Below are 23,526 nucleotides of genomic sequence, written 5' to 3'. Positions count from 1 at the left end.
GTTGTAATTAGCAATGTGAGAGGAGTCCTCTTATTGTTATAAATATTGTGAAAGCATAAGTTTAGCATTTGGTGTAACGGCACAAGAAGCACTCATATGGATTCCATTTGATTGGGGGAATAACTCAGAAAATCCTGACACCAAGCCAAATTCCACGTTAGTCCCAAATGTCAAGCCCTTTTTCAGCGACAACGTTTTTCAGGTTTGACTGGGAGAATTCATCCTCAGAAATACATGTTGCCTTTTCATGGGAAAATCAGCTTCCTCCCAAATGTGTATTATGAGGCCACTCGCGTTGTGGACCATACTTTGCCAAGTATTTAGATTCAGCCTATATCCTCCTTACCTCTTTCTGAGTTAATTTGTTGAGATTATTGTACCTGGTCGAGAAATAACAGACCCATTGCATGGCAAGGAATCAGCTCTTTAGATTATTAAATGTGTGGTGTTTCTTGTTGTTTGTGATACTTACAGTTTTGGGATCGCTGCAAACTTTTCCTGATGCCATCAAAGCACCAGCCGGACTATGCGTATCTGAGACATGTTCCCTTGCGTCGAGTGCACCTTTTCACTGTTGTCCAGATTGTCTGCCTCGCTGTACTCTGGGTTTTAAAATCCACAGTGGCGGCCATCATTTTCCCAGTCATGGTAGGTGAGCTCTTTCAATTATCAAAGACTGTTTTATGTGAACTTTTCTATCAGTGAAATCATATTTGTACCCAATGATTACTGTAATATCACAAATGCTTTCATAGAACTATAATGTCCAGGAGTAACAAAGGAAATGTGCATTTACAAAGCCAGCACAACTGACTGCAAATGCAAAGCACCAATTTGCAATGTACAAAAAGGGCATTACATTTCATACTGAAGATGGTAGAGGACCAGTATATTGTATCCAAAATATCGTATGACAGACAAAATTATACTTGGTTGCAGTGCTTAATTTGTAAAGAAATAGGTGCTCAAAGCCCTCCTCTTAAACACGCGGCTGCTGCAATTAAATATGTGAACATGGAATACTGAGGCGGCGTAATCATGGAGCCATCTCGGGCCTCTTTAATCCATATAAAGCCACTCCCCGCCCCTTCAGCTCACTCTTGCAGCTTTCTACTTTCTCCTTTTGTGACGCTTTTCCCTTCATCCGTCTTTCCCATATGTGTATTTTGCTCGCAGCAAATGCTTGAGGCAGAAGAATAAGCCCCGGCCCTCAAAAATAAGGGCCGGTGCTTAGCACCGGAAACAACAAGCACAAATTAAGCACTGCTTGGTTGTAGTTTTTATTAGAAAATCTTCACACAATGGAACACTATTTTTGTAATCAATATTTGAGGCAATATTTCCGTTGGATGACATTTTACCTAAAGATTTTATGATCTTCAAACCTTACTCGTCTGGAGGAAGACAAGAGCATTTCTCTGTGTTTCAGCCTGCAATGGAATGCACAGGTGCTCTGTGAAAGATCCTGCAGCTGCAAAGCATGGAATTGTCACCTCCTGCCAGGGGCAAGTGGTAATCTTTCCCCTTGGGATGGGGACAGACATTACTCCCATGTACGCTTCTCAATGTTCCATTCACATTGTGCGACTCTTCAATGAGCCGTGATCCTTGTCTCTCTAATAGACAGGAACTATAATGCAGGCTCCACACCTATTCTCGCATCTGTGTGTCCTTTATGTGACAATTTTAACTAGATTTATAACTGACTCTCACAACGCAAAAAAATACAACGTATCACAAAAATTGTCTTCATGCTTATCTTCCTAGAGTACAGTGACATCAGAAGAAAGGGACATAAGGTTCAAAATACAGAGATGTTTCAAGCATCTTGCCTTACTGGCTTAGCTGACCGCAGAGGTCGTGTGAAAATTCCTCTGAGCAGTAAAGTAGAAAGAATGCATTAAAAAGAATGTAGAAGATTGCATTCCCCCATAATACTGTGACCTAGCCTAGCCTAGAGTTAAAGTTGTTGAAGTCCTTTATTGAAATTGAACAGGGGAGGGATAAACAGGAGCTACAGGTGTTCTTGGTATAAATGTGTCAGAACGTCAATTGCAGTGACGATACGCATACATTGACTAAGTTTGTCACCTTTGCAAAGCTTTGCTTGTGAGGCAAAAATCCTGGCAACAAGTTTTTAGTTGTTTTTTTTCGTGCAAAATATATTTTGGAGAGTTTGCCTGCAAAGAAGCAGGATTTGCTTGGCTTTTGTCCTAGCAAACCTACTTTTGTGAGACTTTTCACAAACTTTTGTCAGGTCACATAAAGATGAATTTGTGGTTCGCTGGATGTGACATTTCAGGCATGATTATGGTGAATCTGGTTGAATGCTACAATCTTTAACAGACCGTTTATGTACATCTGCAATAATTTTGGTTGACAATTAAACTGTTTTGCAGTGTGTAGTAGTATGAGTGTTTTCATAAAAATCTGAAAAATAAAAAAAAACAAAGCACGTCAAGCTTTCAGCAAGAAGAGTAAACTTCTAGATAGCACTGTAAAAATTGTACAAAAACGTAAGCATTTATTATTACATCTTCTCTATGTAATGTGCTAAAAACCTACACGAAAGGCATTTCTAAAAGTGTGCGAGCCGGTGCCCAAAATGGCAAGTCTATAATGGGCTCATCAATTTGGAATGAACCATGATGCTCTCATCTAAGCAATGTGTTTTAGAAAGGTAATGGAGAAAGTTAAACTATGTTTCATTCTCTAAGGCATTTCTTCAGTCATGGCATTTCTACATGCAAGCAATAGGAAGCTTTACCAGAACCAGGGTCATCACCACTGCCTTTCTTTATACCTGAATGTTCACCATACACTTAAACATACCCAGTAATCTTTCAGCAATAGTCTTCTCGAATATCCTGACTTTTGGGCAGTCCCAGACTACATAAAAAGGTGACTCCAGGGGACTTGCATTTGCGATCATTGGCAATTCTTGAGAGATTCATTTTATGTAGGACTAGGAGAGTTTGCTCCACCGGGTGCTCCCACATGACCTTTATAGAAGAAATAAAAGCATAGTTCCAAACTCTTAGGGAAGAAGCCAACAATTCTGCCAAATATTGTTATTTCACAGCAAGGTTTTATTTAGCTGAATATTAGACACAATAACGCAACTAGTCTAAGCTAGGCCTCGTTGCTATATTGTGTGTGATATTATTGTGTGAGAGAACGAAACTAGGTTGATAATCTCTCGCTCTCTTTGTTTGTGGATATTTATTCAGCTGAATGACCTGAGAGCGCCTGGAGTTCCAGCAGGAAGTCCGACAAAAAAAACTAATTATACCCCGTCCAGCAATATAAATTTGCTGAACAGTTCAGTTCTCAGGTAGAACAAACGGATATGAATTCATGACACTTTTAACAACTCCTTTCAGGTACACTGATAACATTTCTTAAACAGTTTCTCACTGCAGATGCAATCTCGAGAGACATTTGTAAAGGCCAGAATGAAAACATCATGTCTCACTTATATCTCACTCCCCTGCCTCTTCATGCCCTCCGGAGCTGAGCTCTGCAAAATTCCCTTAATTATTAGTTATTGAAGCTCAAGGGTATATATCAGGGCTGTAGCAATGAGCTCATATAGCGCAAGCAAAATGGAGGCGGTTTAGGTTTTTCACTGGCACCCCAGCTGCTCGCAAAATAAACTGACAGCCATGTCTTCAGATGATCTTCCAGCAATATTTATCACAGCCAACCACAAAACACTGCTTGGCCAGCTCTTAACAAGCTGTGGTGTCAGTTACAGATGTTTAATAGTCCATCTCTTTCCAAACAAACAGTTCTTAACTGATAAAAATGGATACATTCCTCTCACCATCTCATTCAGGGCTGTGCAATGCACATCAATGTGACTCTTCCTCTTGAATATCTGCATGACAACCCTCTCAAACCCCTTCAAAGTTTTGCTCATGGATATGTATGCCACTGGTACCCAAATTCACATCATGACATCCATATCGATGTCTAAAATATGTCTAAAATTTAATGCATCGTCATTGTACGTGTCTGAAGCTACCAACCCCTTCCTAGAAGAATTACTGTAGGCTGCTTTCTCTCATTTAACTGCTCTGTTTCAGTCGGCCCAGTTAGCTCTCCTTGAAAAGTCAGAAACATTTGTTTAGTCAGTGATATGGGAGGTGATCAAAATTACTAAGACCCCAAGAGAGCAAAGTAGAATCCTGCATCTGATGTATTGACTGAAAGACCTTCCGTTACCTTAGCACTGGCTATTTTCATGAGAGATTCTTGCAACAGTATTTGTCCTATTAAACATGCTTTATTGACTTAGCTGAAATAATTAATAACCATGTAGTATGAATGAAGTACACAAATGCTTCAAAGTCACACATAACGCTGGGCAAAAAATAACCAACAACAATAATTTGTACAGTATGTCATGTAGTAAAAAAATAATATATTTTCTAGAGAGACAACAATATACTTGCGAAATAAGCATTTTAATATTCTTTAAAAAGGAAGCAAGAGAACAAAACAAATAGATGGATAAGAGATAACGGGGAAAACATGAAATGAGGTGTCAGAAAACAATATATGTGATAAAAATAATAATGAGCAAATACAGTCTCAGAAAAAGTATCTAATAAAAAGGCCTATATAAAATAGTGACAGCATAATATTTGAAATATTATACAATATAAATTAATCAAACAGAAAATGTCACACATAGTAATTTCTAAGAGGTTTATATTCATGTGCATGTACTGTAGTTTAGTAAGAATTGATTTTTCTAACACCTAGATAATAGGAGAGTAAAAGGAGCCCATATCTGACAGCACATAAGATTTAGAGCTTGGGAGGAAACTTTAGCTGCATCATGTTTATGATTATAACCTAAACGATTCTACCACACATTGCACGCAATCGGAAGTAATCTGCTGGAATGCAATAGCAATAAATTAGTGTATTAGATTACTTTTCCTAGGAGTCTACTGCATTCCAGAATCAAACTTCCCAAAATAATATTCTGAAGCACAGCAATAAAGGAATATTTGTATTAACAACCTTATTAATGAATTTCCAAATTTTAACCCAGAAATAATGAACATGAGAACAATTGTAAACTATATGAATCAAATTGGCTGTTGGTTATGAACATGACCAGCATTTTTCCTGCATAGCGTTTCAAGTTTCATGTAACATCATAGGTGTTGTAACAACTATACATGATAGAAAAAGTATACTTTTGTGTACGAGAGGCAGCTATTAAAGTAGAATGGATCTTCAATCAAATTTTATCCCATACTGAAATGAGCCAATTAACATTCAAATTACTTATCCACATTCTCTCAACCTTGATTTATCTCAGTCTCCTCTTAAAGACAAAAGTTACACATACAGTGTAGGAGTATTATGAGACATAGAACTTCTCAGTTGATGTACATTTTGTAACAAATAAGCAGGCAATTTTGGAAAACGTTCCAACTTATCTTCATTCATAACAAGTTTAGAATATTGATATAAAATATCATCAGGCAAATTTAAAAGCAAAATCTGTATTAAGTGATTAAACAATGTGTATCCATTATTTTCATATAAATGATGACCCCAGACAACAGATTTCGATTTTCATTTAGGCCAGAAACATATTACTATTAACTTTAGTGCATGTACCGTCCTACATTGGACATCAAAGGATTACTGTCCTGGAAAAAAATGGATTTCAAAACCTTAGAAATCACTCCACAAATATAGTTTAGAATGAAAATGCTTCAAGTTTGTGCAACATGAAAATCAATTCATTCAATGATAAAGGGGATATGAAACAACACAAACAGGAATATTTAAACTTTGGCCTCTGCATAACCAGAATCACTCTTTCCACTTGGAAAAAGCCATATGATATGAATAGAAATCTTGATAGTTAAGTCGTCCATTTGTTTAGAGTGTTTAAATTTAGATAAATTAATGATATTTCTTTTAAAAATTCATTAAAATGTAGATAATTAAGGGATTAATACCTTTGAAAAAGAGTTTATGTAAATGAATGGGTAACATAGCTAACCTGTATATTATAATGCAAGAGATCATCATTTTAATTGTCCCTAATCTACCCCAATGGAGGGATACAATGGGATGTTTTTATTAAGCAAATAATCTTGTGTTTGATTAATAGGAACCAAAATTAAATTTAATAGCATCTCTAATAGAGTGTGAAGAACATGATTAAGTATTTCATTTTTAGATAATAAATTATATTCTACGAATATAGACTTGAGACAAAATGTGTTTAACTAGATACAAATTTATCAATGCTAATTTTAAAACCCAAAAGACTAGAAAAAGAGGCACCTACATGGAAAAAACAGAATGGAGGTAATAGGATCGTCATTATATTAAAAAACGTAATCAGCAGATCATTTTAATTTAAATCCTTTACTTTCAAAACCTGGGATTTTTTTTATATTGTACAATTCTGAAAATAAAGGGCTCTAATGCCTAAACAAACAGTGCAAATAACTTGTTGTGATAGAGGACAACCTTGTCTGGAATCCTTTTTCAGAGAAGGAGATAGGGTTTAGTAATGTACCCAAAGGACACAGTGGTGATTAAATGTGACTCAATCAAAATTAGATACTTCTAGTACACATCAGTGGACCTAGAAAGTAATAATGTCTGTTAGGAAACATGTAATTGAACTTAACAAAACATTTACTCTAAAAGATATCTGGAGAACAAAATCAAGGCATGAGATAGTATAAATATACATGAACTTGTTTTAAAAATCAGCCTATCTAACAGCCTGATTTAGAGTTTGGCAGAAAGGGTAACCTGTTGCAATGGTTATGGAGTACCCTATCTAACAAACTGAAGGTCTGCCTGCCTCATTTTGAGTCAGATGGACCTTCTGTATGTCACTGACCGAGACTACTTAATCTCTGTCGCTGACATACTGCCATAGGAGGATAGGTCATCTGACTTCCCACATAATTTACAGGGAATGGTCGAATGGCCAGTTTTTACTTTCACATACAATCACAAAATCATAAAGGTAAGTGAAAGTGAAAGTAAATACTTTTAAATGAGAACTACTCCATGGGAGAAAACTTCCACGATGAGCGGGGCATTATATTTTTGTATTTTCAAAATGAAAATCTTGCTTTGGGATTTGTTCTTGAAAATAAAAATGATTTAAGATTGTGACTAGATTTTCTTGTGGGACGTTGTCAAGAAAAAAAAAATCCCAAACCAGATCATAATGAAAATCTCACAAGTAATTACTGAGGCATAAATCAGATTAAAGATGAATGGTACATTAGGAGAAAATATGAAGGTGAGAAACGGAATGAGAAAGGTGTGTCCTCATGCTTCTTTATTACTTGCTTTATATATAGAAACCTTGGCATTAAAAATGCATGCATTGAGGAAAGGTGGTACAAAGTTTTCTCCCTTGTGGCTGCAAGATAAAATTATATGCTGATGATGTTGTTCTGTATTTGGAACCTGGGCAACAAAATGTGGAAAAGGCACTGAGTATTATTTAGGAATTCTCAAAACTATCTCGATATAAAATGAACCGACTTAAAAAATATTGAACTATTCTCATTTGGCTCTGGATAGGGCAGTCTAAGCCGTACAAAAATATGGCACGCAACACACTGTGGAGGTTGAGCCCTGCCATATATTGAGAATTGTTATATAGCTGTCTCATGAGGGCATCCTCAATGACTAGTGGCACTAGAGCTGGAAGGTGAAACAGACAATAGTGCTTTATCACAACCTTGATGGAGGGCTTTCCTCCATCACAAATGTGACGGATATCCCAACTGCCGTATTATGATCTCATTATATTCTATGGAGCTCGGAATACAGCAGACGGGATATCCGTCACATCTGTAATGGAGGAAGCACCTCTGTCAAGGTCGTAATAAGGCCCAATAGTCTTTTAGAAGCTAGGGTTGGGCATGATGAATGAAAGACTACCTATTTAAATTTACCACCATATGTCAAGAAATCACCTTACAAAATTATTCAAAGTTATTCTCAAATTTTGGAAAGTCACTTGTTTTTTAAAAACCATCAAATTTCAATAGTAACCCCCTATTTGGGAGAATCCAGCTACTAATTCTGAATTGTCAGGAAACAAAGCACTATGGTCCTAGAAAGAAAATAACAAGATGGTGACACGAACATTTTAAAGTCTTTAGACTAGAGAAAAATTAACTTGCTTTTTCATGGCACGTTTTAAAGTATTTACAGCACTTTTTAAGTACCTACATCTATGGTACTGGATAGTAACAAACAAATACAGTAATATCTAGCAAACTGGTGGATTGATGGACTTATGGAGTAAGTACCAAATCTTGACAAAAGAGGAGGAGCAGTTTAAAGAAATGATAGAAAGATGCCAGAACTAGAACTAGTAACAGAGTTAAGCTAAAGGCGTACTAAAATTTGAAATTTAATTCAAGGCTTATTTTATCAATGTCCTTCACTTTACTATGGTTGTAGTACACACCAAAAAAAGGCAAATCTTAATTTCCTTATGTCAGTCCAAAATGTCCCCAATTTAGCTAAATCAGATCCTGGGAATACATGTTTACAGACAGCTATAAATTCCAAGATGTGTGGCAGAACATAACCAATAAAAAAATTTAGATTGGAAAAACTACATTAACAGTCCTCCCTTCAAATTATAAACATACGTGGAGCCCTAAAGATAATACAGTGTATTTCTGGGCACTCTTGACCCAAAAACTCATCATTAAAAGATGGAAGAATAATAAATTGCCTCAATAATGGGAGTGAAAGTGATTATTAAATGAATTGTTTATCCGGGAGCTTATACATTATAAGCAAGCAGTGATATCAGAAAAGAAACCAAAACTTTTGGGGCCATTCTTGCACAGCATTCTTAGGTGCAGGGCTCAAGAGTGTAGTTTAAGGGAGGAAGAACTACATCACATAATGTAATGGGTTTTATGAGCATAATTAGGAAAGTGGGACATCCACAAGCAATTTGTTCTAGCTGCATGTCCTACCTATCTGTTGAGGGTTTTATGGGCCACTGGACATGAAAGACTTGTTAGAGGGGGCTTCATTCTGGTAAACTATCAATCTTGGTATGTAATAACATTAAAGAGGATGTGATGGACAGTTGGCTCCTGGCCCATATTAGCAAGGGTAACTATCACCTAACTATATGTTACAAATATGGGCCTAATAAGTATGCCCCGTCACTGTATAATGTATTTTTAGAACTTAAGGACTGGGATGACTCATTATACTTTTTGAGACACAAATCTCCCTTAATACCCAGAATTGATACGTTGGCAGGTTCAAGATTTACAAGTATGGCACCCTCTAGTGAACCCATGATGCAGATGATGAATAAACAAAGACTCAAAGACAGATGACAACATTATTGTCCAGGGTTTAAAAACTGCTTAGCCATGTAAAAGACATGTTTTAGGATAGGTTTCTCATTATATTGTCCCTTTGACCATTGCTAATATTCAACCGAGAATTGTCTTGGCTCATAATCCTCTCATGTTATATATTTTGAAATAATGTTTGGAATAATATTTTGGAAATATGTTTGGAATGTCTAAAAATAATACAAGAAGGTGGACATATGATGGATTATTCATGAACAATGATGATTACATAAAGAATATGAACAAAGTAGTCATGGACTTTATTAACGAGAATGTAGGCAGCACCCCAATAGGTTTTGTTTGGGATGCGGTGGTGGTGGTAAGGGGGGTTATACTTGGTAAAACATTAAAATTAAACAGTGGTAAATATGATAGGATGGACACAGAAAGATTATGTGAATCATTATTACATTTAAAATTAGTTCATGCCACTTTAGACAGGCCATCTAATTATCCTGATTCTCTTCTTCGGCAGGTAATATCTGGAATGCTTATAAACAAATATGAGATAAGGCTAATAGATTGTCTTGTAATTAGTGCCATCAGTGCTTTGAAAACAATGAGAATATAGGGCAACAATTAGCTGTACATGCCAGGTAATGGACACAATAAAGTAACATTTGTATAATCAAACGTTTGTCGGAGAAAGAAGTTTTAAAGTTTTTTGATTATACTATGCACATTTATATGAAAAAGTGCTTACAGCGTCCATCAAGCAGATCCAGTTCTACATAGAGCCATTGTGTACATCCCAAATCCCACAAGCCTAGTCCCAACAATTAGGATCCATAATTAATGAATGAATAATTTGTTGAACAGATAATAAAATCCAATACAATTAGACAAAAAGGAAAAGAAACAAAGAAAACAAATGCAAATCCAATCAAAAGCTGAATTCATGCTAAAACACGCGTGATTAAGACACACATGACATATTAAAAAGAAAGCTTTCCTGCCTAAAAGTATAAAACAGTCCTAGAATATAAAAATAGAATAAACCACCAAGCCCAGAACCCCACATAATACAAAACAAAACAAAATACATAAGGCTCAGGTCCTAACCTGCATAGTGCATTAATAATGGGTACAATAAATAGCAACATATGCCGTTAGAACTCAACAACCTAACCAATAATGGGCAGTACGGCAAGAGCGGGGAAAAATTCCAATTATGCTTATCCATTGCACGTAGTGCCATTGAATTTAGATTGGGCAATTTTAATGAATTGAATCAATAACACATTTAGCATTGAATTAGCAGGGTCCAGAGACTGGATGATAGCCTATCGACAGGAGCAAATTCCCAATTCGTTCCATTTGCTCAGAAACAGAAATCTACGCTCCTTTAGTAAAGCTGGGCACAGACAAACCACATGGTCAATAGTTTTGTCTGCATTGCTACAGCCTCTCCATGTCACGCCTTCCCCGGAAGATAACCGCCATTGAGGTACATGTTTCAAGAAACCCCACTCCCCCATCCTTAGGGCCATAAAGGCCTTTTTCAACTGGAACCCATAAGAACAGGAAAGAAAGCTAGAAGGCATACCTGGCTTAAAGGATTTAATTACTGACCAGGCATGCTTCCGTTGAGCAAGGGGGGAGGGATCTGAGTGATACGAATATAGTTGAATGAACCTTTTTACATCCAGTTTAAACAGGGAATGGGAGGATTACTTGCCCAGAGATCATCGGCACCCAGTCGCCATTTGCATTCAGCCAAAAAATGGAAGTAAGATCCCTTCAGTTTAGACTCACTGATTTCTTGCCACAAGACTGCCTCTAAACGACCATGCGTGGCATGACGCAGCTTATGACAGAGCTTCAAAAAATCACCAGCACCAACTGTCACCAGATCCAGAAGCCCAAATTCCAACTGTACCTGCACGGGTGAAGCAACGCACGGGACATGGAAGACTCTCTTATAGATTTTATTGAGCCTTTACCCAACAGAATTTCTTGACCTTAGGACAGTGAAGGGATAATCTTTGCTCTCATAACTTCCATGAGGGAAAGAAGGGTCGGCCCCTTTAACACTTTGGATAAGAAGGCCACCTGCAATGCTACAGCTTTGAGTTCAATCTCCTTCTTGTGTTTAACAAAAATGCCCTTGGAATCGAAGTGCACCTGTTAGACTTTTTCTCCCTTAACTTTTTGCCTGTTTCCCAGGTTGTTGATGTGTGCTGGACTCTGTTTTTTGCTGTTTTTGTTACTCTGGGTACTCCACCACTGCTAACCAGTGTTAAAGACCAAGTGTTTCTTTACAAAATGTGTATGTCATTGGTTCATCCATGATTGGCATATTTGATTTACTAGTAAGTCTCTAGTATAGTGCACTAGAGGTGCCCGGGGCCTGTCAATCAAACGCTACTAGTGGGTTGCAGCACTGGTTGTGCCACCCACATAAGTAGCTCCGTAATCATGTCTCAGACCTGCCACTGCAGTGTCTGTGTGTGCAGTTTTAACTGTAAATTCGACTTGACAAGTGTACCCACTTGCCAAGCCTAAACCTTCCCTTTTCTTACATGTAAGGCACCCCTAAGGTAGGCCCTAGGTAGCCCCAAGGGCAGGGTGCAGTGTATGGTAAAGGTAGGACATATAGTAAGGTTTTTTTTTATGCCCTGACAGTGAAATATTGCTAAATTCGTTTTTCACTGTTCCAAGGCCTGTCCCTCTCATAGGTTAACATTGGGGCTACCTTTAAATCTGATTAAAGTGTAGATTCCCTTTGGGAGCGGATGGGGTCTCTTAGCTCACAATTTAAAAATACCTTTCTTAGTAAAGTTGATTTTAAGATTGAGTGTTTGAAAATGGCAGTTTTAGAAACTGGGCATTTTCTTGCTTATACAATTTCTGTGACTCTGCCTCTTTGTGGATTCCCTGTCTGGGTCAGTTTGACAGTTGGGCTGGTTGCACCTCACACTAGACAGTAACACGAAGGGAGCTGGGGTGTAGTCTGCATTTCCTGATGAGCCATCTGTGCTAGGAGGGAGGGGAGGAGTGGTCACTCACACCGGAAAGGGTTGTGCCTGCCCTCACACAATGCAGTCTCCAACCCCCTGGTGAGTGTCTGGGCCTGGCATGGGCAAGGCAGAATTTCACATTAAAAAGAGACTTTGCTTTGAAGTAGGCCTACTTCAAAGGAGAAAATGGGTATAAGAAGGGCACCCCCATTTTTTGCGCTTTAATGACTCAGAGCAGACACCACCATCCACAGCCCGCATAACATCATGCAAAGGAAATCTAGATTTGATGGATACAATCAGTGGACAATGGTCACTCTCTCTCCGGGGAGAAATCCAAAACTTTTCAATGAAGGGAGATAATTCAATATTGCAAATGGTATAGTCTAGATAGGAGTGGGATCGCCCATCTGATCTTGTCCACCAGCGAAGGGCATTGTAACATAAACGGCCATTTAGGACTTTAAAGCCCATGCTGTGCAGTGCATTACTGTGTATTCTCCCAACAGGCAATGAGGACAACCCTGAGGCCTCAATTGTTCGGGAATTAACTGGTGGTTACAAAGACCGGTACCGTCAAGAACCTCCATTGTCTCCTGAAATAGGTTTGTATTGAAGTCACCAGTTATTAGATAATTGGCACATGGATATTCCCCAACTAAATTGCCCACAATCTGCGTCTATTGAGACAATATTAATTACTATGAGAGTTTGCTGTGCAGTCCCGTTCCTGATGACTGTCCCCTGGATCCAGTTATCATCCCAGACCAGTGGCAGAATACTCCCATTTAGTTTGACAGTTACATAGCTGGCCAATCCTCCCTTGGCACGGCCTTTCTTGCTCGTTCTATAGGCAGGTTTCCATATTTCTGAATACCCAGGCAGTGGACAGCTGTTCTCAGCCCAAGTTTGCTGAAGGGTGATTACATCGTAACTCTTCAACAATGCTAAAAGATCAGCCGAACCGAACTTGTGCACAACCCCGTTGATGTTCCAAGAGCAAAGGGACAGACATCCGGGCATTGACACAGGACCACCCACCCGTAGGGTTCAATATGGACGCCCGTGCAAAAGGGTAGAGGGCAGCCAGTCCCAATTGGATGAGACCTGGGAACCAGAACCGGTACGAGGGGTGCCCTTGAAAGTAGAAGTTCCACCTAGAGCACTTTTCAAAACTGAAAAAGGCTTCAGTACTGTAGGGGCCATTGAACATTGGGATTCTGATAGTAACGCAGGATAACCAGACTCCTTATAGGGAATAATTGTAATACCCCACGAGTGAAATAGGTCTCTCTTAGAAAAAATAGACTGAGCTATTGAGGCAGAAAATAAAGAAACCAGAGTGGATTCCCTTGAGCAAGACCCACTTGAGTCCAAAAATTCGATAGACGCAGTGTCCTTAGAACTGATGTTGATAAGATCCTAAATGGCATTAAAGAGCCTTAAAATGTTCCCCCTATTCAGAATGTCATGAGGGCCCCTGGAGTGATATTCTGGGATGAACACAATTTCAAAGTGTATGCACTTCATTGGGGCTGTTGAGGGATGCGGGGGATGAAGGCTGTAACTGTTCTGCTGCATTGAATGAGCCCACAGGGCCCCCCAGGGCCAGAATATCAGCAGGAATGGACAGCAAGCTTGGTGGCAAAATTGCAGGAAGGCAACCTATGTTATCAGAAGGCAGCTTGAGGGAATTGGAAGAACCAGGAACCACAACCTCACCATCGGTATTTCCATAACCAGTTTTAGATTCAAACAATGTGGCAGTGGAGCAGACAGGCACTCTACCACCCCACTGTGGAGCTACTGAGTCCAATACACTGCCTAAGTTACCTTCCTCAGCCAAAATCAAAGGGTCCTTGGAGAGGAATTCAGTTTCCTGCACAGTAATACCAGCCGAAGGGTCCTTAGCAAGCTCAGTCGGGGGAGGAAGGCCAGCCAGTGGGGTCAACAGGGGATTGGGCGGTGAAGTTGCCCTGGGGACCACTGCAACTGCAAGAGCTGCTGCACCTCAGGACGAACTGACAGTTGAGCATTAGTTGGAAATCCTTGAGGGAGTTGGCTCCACCTTTTGTTCTGTTGTTTGCAGAGTCTTTTTTCATCCCTCTTGCTCAGCGGATGTTTGGCCACAGAATCAGCTTTTAGGCGTGCTGGATGTGTTAAAACTGGTTGTGCAGGGATGCAGTGGGAATGGGAGGTGGCAGGCACCGTGGACTCAAGTTCAAGTAGAGGAGAGGTCTTGAGAGCACAATTAGCCAAAATGGCATGCTCCGAGACTCAGTGGCAACTAGCTGACAGGGGTTGATAGAAGTTGCACAAGGAATCGGATTGAAGACAGGAAAGGTCAAGGAGTGATTGGTCGTTGAGCTAGCCCTTGATAAACTCAGTTTGAGAGCTGGTATCCCCTGCCCCACTGGAAGACCTTGTTGGTAACACTGGATGAATACTGCCGGTTGGACTACGGGTCCTTTGTGCTGCCGGAGGACTGGATAGCGGGGGAATGGTGCAATCCTGTGGGGAATTGTGGCAACTCGCAGCCAGCCCGTCCTGCAGGAGAAGAACAGCTGGAGAGGCAGCTAGGGAAGTACCCACTCTTCAACATCGAAGGAATGATCACTAGAAATAATGATTTGTGAAAGTTCGTGTTTTGCCCTCATAGGATGGAGAATGGCTCACTTCATCCTGAGACACTAGCTGGGAGAGGGCCGATAAAGCTGGACAATGAACTAGTGCCACTGTTGTCGAATAACCTCAAGCCATGGGTAGAGCATCAGTGTTGGAAATGGCCCTTCTGCAGGGTTATCCCCAGACTTTTTGCCTTCCTCCTTCTCTTTTTCTGACCTCATTTTTGCTGGTTTTTAGACTCTGCGCACTTTACCACTGTTAACCAGTACTAATGTGCAGATGCTCTCCCCCTTTAAATTGGACTATTTAATTTACCTATAAGTCCCTAGTAAGGTGCACCGTATGTGCCCAGGGCCTGTAGATTAAATGCTACTAGTGGGCTTGCAGCACTGGTTGTGCCACCCACTTTAGTAGCCCCTTTACCTTGTCTCATGCCTGCCATTGCAAGGCCTGTGTGTGCAGTTTCACTGTCACCTCGACTTGGCATTTAAAAGTACTTGCAAAGCCTAAAACTCCCCTTTCTCTACATATGTCACCTCTAATGTTTGCCCTAGGTAACCCCTAGAGCAGGGTGCTGTATGGGTAAAAGGCAGGACATGTACCTGTATAGTTTACATGTCCTGGTAGTGTAAAACTCCTAAATTCGTTTTTACATTACTGTGAGGCCTACTCCCTTCATAGGCTAACATTGGGGCTGCCTCATACATTGTTGAAGTGGTAGATGCTGATCTGAAAGGAGTAGGAAGGTCATACTTAGTATGGCCAGAATGTTAATACAAAATCCTGCTGACTGGTGAAGTTGGATTTAATATTACTATTTTAGAAATGCCACTTTTAGAAAGTGAGCATTTCTCTGCACTTAAATCTTTCTGTGCCTTACAATCCACGTCTGGCTGGGTTTAGTTGACAGCTCCTTGTGCATTCACTCAGACACACCCCAAACACAGGGTACTCAGCCTCACTTGCATACATCTGCATTTTGAATGGGTCTTCCTGGGCTGGGAGGGTGGAGGGCCTGCTCTCACACAAAGGACTGCCACAGCCCCTACTGGGACCCTGGCAGACAGGATTGAACTGAAAGGGGACCTGGTGCACTTCTAAGCCACTCTTTTAAGTCTCCCCCACTTCAAAGGCACATTTGGGTATAAAACAGGGCCTCTGCCCTACCACCTCAGACACTTCCTGGAGAAGAAACCTGAAACAGAACCTGCACCGTGACAAGAAGTACTGCCTGGCTGCCTAAAGGACTCACCTGACTACTTTCTACAGAGGACTGCTGCCTTGCTGTTGCCCTGCTGACTTGCTGCTCTCTTGCTTTGCTGCAGAAGGCTCTCCAAGGGCTTGGATAGAGCTTCCCTCTGGTTCCCTGAAGTCTCAGGACCAAAAAGACTTCTCTCTTGCAACTGGACTCCTTGAGTGGCAAAATATTAGACGCACAGCTTGTTCTGCGGTGAAACATTCACCGTTCGCCGAACCGGAACGACGCCGCTCGACTTCGCGAGGAAAAGGTCCACGCAGCGCCTGCGGTGCGACCGGAACTTCAACGCACGGGCCGCCTGGACAACGCCGCCCGACTTCCTGAGGGGAAATCGATGCAGTGCCTGCCGTGAGGGAGAAATTTCCACGCATCGCCCACCGGAACGACGCAGAGCTGGTCAACAAGCCCAGGATTCCACGCACAGATCCCGGGCGCCTGAAAACCCCGCTACCCAAAGAGGAGACCCGTCTGCGTGCCGGAAATCGACGCAACGTCTTCCCTGCATGAAAAATAACGACGCAAGTCCGCGTGTGAAGGGGCGAAACCGACGCACACACCATTTTCCACGCATCTCCTCCTCTGCGGCCCTTTGCGGAGATTTTTCACTCAAACCTGGAGAAGAAACCTGACCCAGAACCTGCAGCCTGACAAGAAGAACTGCCTGGCTGCCTAAAGGACTCACCTGACTGCTTTCTCCAGAGGACTGCTGCCTTGCTGTTGCCCTGCTGACTTGCTGCTCTCTTGCTTTGCTGCAGAAGTGCTCTCCAAGGGCTTGGATAGAGCTTCCCTCTGGTTCCCTGAAGTCTCAGGACAAAAAAGACTTCTCTCTTGCAACTGGACTCCTTGAGCGGCAAAATATTCGACGCACAGCTTATTCTGCAGTGAAAAATTCACCGCTCGCCAAACAGGAACGATGCCGCTCGACTTTGCGAGGAAAAGATTGACGCGGCGCCTGCGGTGCGACCGGAACTTCAATGCACGGCCCGCCTGGACAACGCCGCCCGACTTCCAGAGGGGAAATCGACGCAGCACCTGCCATGAGGGAGAAATTTCCCCGCATCGCCCACTGGAACGACGCAGAGCTGGTCAACAAGCCCAGGATTCCACACACAGACCCCGGGGTGTCTGAAAACCCCGCGACCCGAAGAGGAGACCCTTCCGCGTGCCGGAAATCGACGCAAGGTCTTCCTCGCGTGAAAAATAACGACGCAAGTCCGCGTGTGAAGGGGCGAAACCGACACACACACCATTTTCCAAGCATCTCCTGCTCTGCGGCCCTTTGCTGGGATTTTTCACTCAAACCAGGTACTTTGTGCTTGAAAGAGACTTTGGGGGTCATTCTGGACCATTCTGCGGGAAAGCACCAGCAACGAGGAAGCCGGCTCCGAATGGAGCCGGCGGAGTTGCTGGTGTGCGACGGGTGCAGTTGCACCAAGCAGACACTGAAAATCTCAATGGGGCCCTGTTAGGCATTGTCTGGCATGGGCACTGCAGGGGCCCCCAGGGGCCCCACGACACCCGTTCCCACCATCCTGTTTCTAGCGGTGAAAACCGCCAGAAACAGGATGGCGGGAAGGGGGTCGGAATCCCCATGGCGGCGCTGCTTGCAGCGCCGCCGTGGAGGATTCCCTGGCGCAGCGGGAAACCGCCGGTTTCCCTTTTCTGACCGCGGCTTTACCGCCGCGGTCAGAATTGCCCCAGAAGCACCGCCAGCCTGTTGGCGGTGCTTCCTCCATCCCCTGAGACCGCCAGGGTAGGAATCACCCCCTTTGTTTGCTTTTTAAAGACTTAAGACACTTTATATCACTTTCCATTGATATCCTTACATTTTCTTATTGCATCTTTTATCGTTTTGACCTGCAAATAACCAGATAAATATTATATATTTTTCTAAACACTGTGTGGTGTATTTTTCTGGTGCTATATGGTGTTATTGTATGATTTATTGCACAAATACTTTACACATTGCCTTCTAAGTTAAGCCTGACTGCTCAGTGCCAAGCTACCAGAGGGTGGGCACAGGATAATTTGGATTGCGTGTGATTTACCCTGACTAGAGTGAGGGTCCTTGCTTGGACAGGGGGTAACCTGACAGCCAACCAAAGACCCTGTTTCTAACAATCAGTGACTGCAAACTCCATGGGGACACCCCAGCCTGGCGCCGGCTTGATCTCCCCACCGTATGCCAAAAGTTTCAGCTCAGGTTCTTTCTTAAAGTAAGCTAGAAGAGAAGACACACAGAGTTTTGAAGAGCATGGATACTGCGTATGAACAACGGAGAGTTGACACTTCAAAGTTGCTGAATTGGGTGGATCAGCAGCCAATGGGGGAGGGGCCGCTGTAATTACAGTAGGTGAATGAGGATGGATCCACTTTTCGGGGGCTGATGGTGAATGCGGGGTGACATTGCCGGGGCAGCATTTCTTGTGCTTTTGAGGATTGGGGTGCTCCTTCCTTACTTTACCAGACCTCATATTGAGACAAGCTCCAAAATTCCTTCCTTCAAATCTGGAGAAGCTCTGGGCAGGAAGTAATGTAACTCAGCGTAAATAAGTTCTTAAGAAGAAGCTTGCGGCTCTTATTATGAGATATCTGTGCTCCACTTGAAGGCTTGCAAGCTTGAAATGAAAAAAAAAAGGAATAGCGGAGACCCATTGAGTTGAATTGAGAGGGAAGGTCAGTAGTGACAGGAAAGTGTAAGACAATATGGCCTGGACAAGCCGTACTGGCCTAACGCCAGCCGCTTCCATCAAATACCGGTTGCCTGCAGCCTAAGCTTCAGTTTGTTCGCTCCTCAACACCTTCGCTTAGCCCTGCTTGCAAAATGCTGGACACTTGCCTTAGGCCGCCATCTCCTGTGTAACTCCAGTCCTGGGCAATCCAAGGAAGTCCTAGGAGGATCAAAGTAGGTACAGGCCCAGGAATTCTCTCATGTGACCCCACCCATCGTGGAATGACTGACCCGGCACAGGGTCCTCACACAGCCCCACAGGGCCTACCAAGGGGCTGGGGCCACCTGGGACCGGGACGAACAACAGCTGTGACCGTCCAGGGGGCCTTGGGGGCCTTGGAGGCAAAATAGGAGCTGGGCCCCTGGGGCCAAAGAGAACCAGAGGGGCCAGAGGTCCAAGGAACAAGCAGGGGAGCAGGCAGGAGGTTCACCCCCTCCAGCCCTACCAGGTGCCACCGGAGCACTGCAGCAGCTCGGCCCAGATGCACAACTTTACGGCCGCAGCGTTAACGTGGTTGCTCCAACGAGGGCCGGGGGAAAGGAGAAGACCAAGGGGGCCGGACGTCGGGCCCGTAGCCGGACGAGATGCCACGCAGACGTGAATGTAAGTGCCCCCTCGCGTGGGGGGTCCGCATTCCGCAATTCGTTGCTCCAGGAGCCGGCGAACTCTGAAACTCTGCCCACTGCCGTACAGGTGTGCTACCGTGCTAGCTTGCTGTCGTTAGTGCAGGATCCGTAACTACAAAGTAGGAGCTGGCAAAAGTTAGCTGGACTCTACCTCAGGGGTAGGCACCTAGGCCAGATTACATTCCCACAGGAAAATCGCAAATTTCCTTATACCAATGCCGCTCGTAGTTATCAAGTCATCTGATGATCGGGGCAGCATACCTTTATAATGGAAGGAGACATATACAGTTATATTTTTTTTAAAAGGTAAAGGTCCAAAAGTATGTCTCTCTTAAAAGCCTATTTCACTTATTAATAGTGATGCAAAAACATATTATAGGATATTGGCCAATAGTTTAACATGCCATGTAATGGTTAACCCAAATGCAGCATGGGTTAATACCGGGAAGAAATACAGCACATCCAAATATGGCAATGGCTGTTTACGGCAGCCCAATGGGGGGGTGACCATGATGATTTTTTGGAATGACAAGGAGGCATTTGACAGGGTGTCCTGACAATTTCTATGACTAGTTCTGGCTGGTTTTGGCTTTGGTACAACATTTATAAATTGGTTTCAAGCTCTCTATCAGGGACGTTCTATCGGTATTGTCTATATGGAGGATATGGCTGATAATGTTATGATAACAATTGGGACAAGATAGGTATGTCCTCTTCCCCAACTACTTGCTCTCTATTTGTAGCCTTTTTTAAATGCATATCAAAACCTCTGACAACATTTCCCCCATGATTTTGAATGATATAGAGGTAGATACTGCAGCCTATGTAAATGGCATTACAGTTGTTTTAGCAGCACCTGATATCCCAATCACAGCTATGGAAAGAGAAGCCATCAAGCTTGAGGAAGGATTGGGTTATCTTTTAAACCAGTAGAAAACACATATTCTATGCAGTGGTTATAACAAAGATATAATCTCTCATTCTTTGTTGGGTGCTATCTATTTAGGAATAAAGATTAACTAAAGGTGAGAGAGTTGCATAAACTTAATTATGAACCAATAATTCAGTCTTCCATTCAATGCATGCACAAGTTGGATAGCCTTCCTATGGGCTTTACAGGTGATGCATTTGAATTACAATGGTAATATTAGCTAAATTCTCTGCCTTTTTCAAGTGCTACCCTTGATTTTACTTGCCACTTTTTTTCATAAAACTGAATCGCAATGGAGCTGCTTTATTTAAAACATGAAGGACATTTAACTTTCTATAGTTACCTATGAAGAAGGGAGGCTGGGCCGTACCATGTCTCAAATAGTATTATTCGGCAATCTTCACCTCCTGGCCTGCTCAGAATTGGAGTATCACCAAATTTGCCTGGCTTTTAAACAAAGTATACCCCAATATCTATTGGTTTTTGAGCACTCTTATTATAAAAATAACTTTAGAACTTTGCTCTTTAAGGACGTGTATGCCAGGTCCTTACCCATAAATTGAATATCCCACTTATTACAAAATATAAAGCTTTGTGGCATAATTCCAAGTTTCCCAGGTATGCAATGAGATGCATGCTCATCTATGAGCAAAATCTAAACTGCAAACAGTTGTTCAACTTTTTTAGGATGAGCCCTTTTAGTCTTTTGGAAATTTGAGGAGTCTATATGACATATTAATGTTAGAACTTTTTAAGTCTTTGCAGACAATGGATTTTTTTTAGGGTGATTCTTGTCTGAAGGCATGAGTTTATCCTCTAGTTCTTATATAGATTTTCTTCTTTTCCTGGTCCCACATGGGCCTGACAGGTTGTATGAGTTCAAAAATCTTATAGGGGCATGTGGAAAATGTACAATTTCTGGCTACATGTTGGGGCTGACAATCTCAATGCATCTGTTACTATTAGGAAACTGTATAAAAACTTCACATATGGTTACCAGGTATTGAATATTTCAGTACTTAGGATTGATCACTATGAATGTATCGAAGATTTGTATTCCACGCTGCAGAGGTTGTTCTCTTGCAGATATGGCCCTAGTCCAGTATGTTTTGGTGCTGTCAGTTGCAGGCAGATTTTGCTCATATATTTAGCACAATTCAGGACTTTTGGCTTAAAGCCTTAGCAGAAGCAAGTAAGTTAAAGCAATGGAATATTTCCTTTTTTAACTAAACTTATAAGCTTTGTGATGGAATATGTATTTTGTTTTGTGCTTAACAAAGCAATGCTCTACATGATGAGGTCATGGTTGGATAGTAAACTCAGTTGTATTCTGGAATGGTGAGCGCAATTTGTGCATATTTATGGGATGGAAATACTAATTATACATAATAATCCAGAGTAATGATATCTGCAACAAATATGGTCACCTATACAAGAATAGATGCAAGCCTTGAAGCTTCTTTATGGGGGTATCTGTGTTTTGCATCATCCTTTTGCACAAAAAAATGGTATGTTCAAAACCGTTCTGTTTTAATGTTTCAAACTGAAATCCCAATCACACATGGTCCAAACCTTTTTCTGCATTAAATGCAATTTAGTTATAGGATGGTTCTAGCATCATCTAGCAATAACCTATCCTTGATAAAGCCTGTTGTATAGAACTAATTAAATTGAGTAGATAATTTTCTAAGCAAAGAGCACTTTGGTGTAGAGCTTGCAATCTGAAGTAATAAGGAGCATGGGTGTGCAATTTTTACATGAGTTAAATCTCTACCATCTTCAAATATATCATTGCTTCAGGAAAATAACCTTTACAAAGAATTGTTGTAAGAAGACAATTATGTAATGTAAAATGTAATGTAATGTAATTCGAGATTTATAAAGCGCGTTCCTACTCAAAGAGCATCGAAGCGCTGGGAAGAAAGCACGTAGTAAAAAATAGACAGAGGATAAGAAAAATAACAGAAATAATGAAGATAGAAAGACATCCAATAGAAGAAACTAAAACAAACCGAATCAAAGACCCTGATCTTGATGTACCAAGAAATTAACGAGGAAAGAGCCAAGTTTTCACCATTTTCCTAAATTTCATATAACCTGATTCTTGCCTAATATTCTGTGGGAGAGAGTTCCATCCTCTGGCTGCAGCTACTGTAAAAGCTTTGTCTCCCCATTTGGCTTTATGTGTGCGAGGGACCTGAATCAAGTGAGCTTGGGAAGACCTCAAGCTTCTTTTAGGTACATGCAGGAGGAGTCTGGAAGTCAGGTACCGTGGTCCTATTCCATGAACTGCCTTAAAAGTAAGACAGAGCGACTTAAACTGGATACGCTGCGCCAATGTAATTTCCTGAGACTCTCTCTAACTGATATACATCGTGGGAGATTAAGAACCGCTCTGACAGCGGAATTCTGAACTAATTTGAGTCTTTTTATCAGCCCCTTATCCAGATTAAGGAACAGTGCATTACAGTAGTCTATCTTGGACATTACCAATGCCAGGATAGCAGATACTCTCCATTCATGTAACAGATAGGGGAAGATTTTTCTGAGCATTTTAATTGACCATAAACTGATGTTTACCACATGATTAATCTGTTTTTTAAAAGACATGTTCGTCGAACAAGATGCCCAGGTTTCTAGTAACAGTAGTGGGCACAGGGCAGTTACCACATTCAGAGGGCCACCACCGTGAGTTCCATAAATTCTTTCCAGGTCCAAAACATAAAACTTCAGTTTTGGTGGCATTCACTTTTAGCCAATTGATCTTCATCCATTTACTCACTTCCACCATACAATTACTAAACCGATCTGCAACCTCCTCCCATGGCTGATTAATAGGAATAATAAGCTGGGAGTCATCAGCATAGGAAGATGGAATGAAACCAAAAGTACGAATTAGACTAGCCATAGGCGCTACATGGCCATAAAGCATGGGGACCAGAAGTTCAGTAACATGACAGTAACGTTTTAAAGGGAATCCATCTCTC

The 23,526-nt window shown here is 41.7% G+C and overlaps 1 protein-coding gene across 2 annotated transcripts in view; it reads left to right on the top strand.

The window, feature by feature from the left end:
• SLC4A5 (solute carrier family 4 member 5) overlaps window positions 1–23,526 on the top strand; it is a 706,789-nt gene that overhangs the window by 598,441 nt on the left and 84,822 nt on the right. For both annotated transcript variants that reach the window (XM_069214106.1, XM_069214105.1), the window contains one exon: window positions 475–648. In XM_069214106.1, the coding sequence (XP_069070207.1) occupies window positions 475–648 (174 nt within the window). The remainder of the gene's footprint in view (window positions 1–474; window positions 649–23,526) is intronic.

This window comes from Pleurodeles waltl, chromosome 11 (assembly GCF_031143425.1).
Source record: "Pleurodeles waltl isolate 20211129_DDA chromosome 11, aPleWal1.hap1.20221129, whole genome shotgun sequence".
Taxonomy (NCBI): Eukaryota; Metazoa; Chordata; class Amphibia; order Caudata; family Salamandridae; genus Pleurodeles; species Pleurodeles waltl.
The sequence above is the reverse complement of the archived record's forward strand: the minus strand, read 5'-3'. Positions and strand labels throughout refer to the sequence as shown.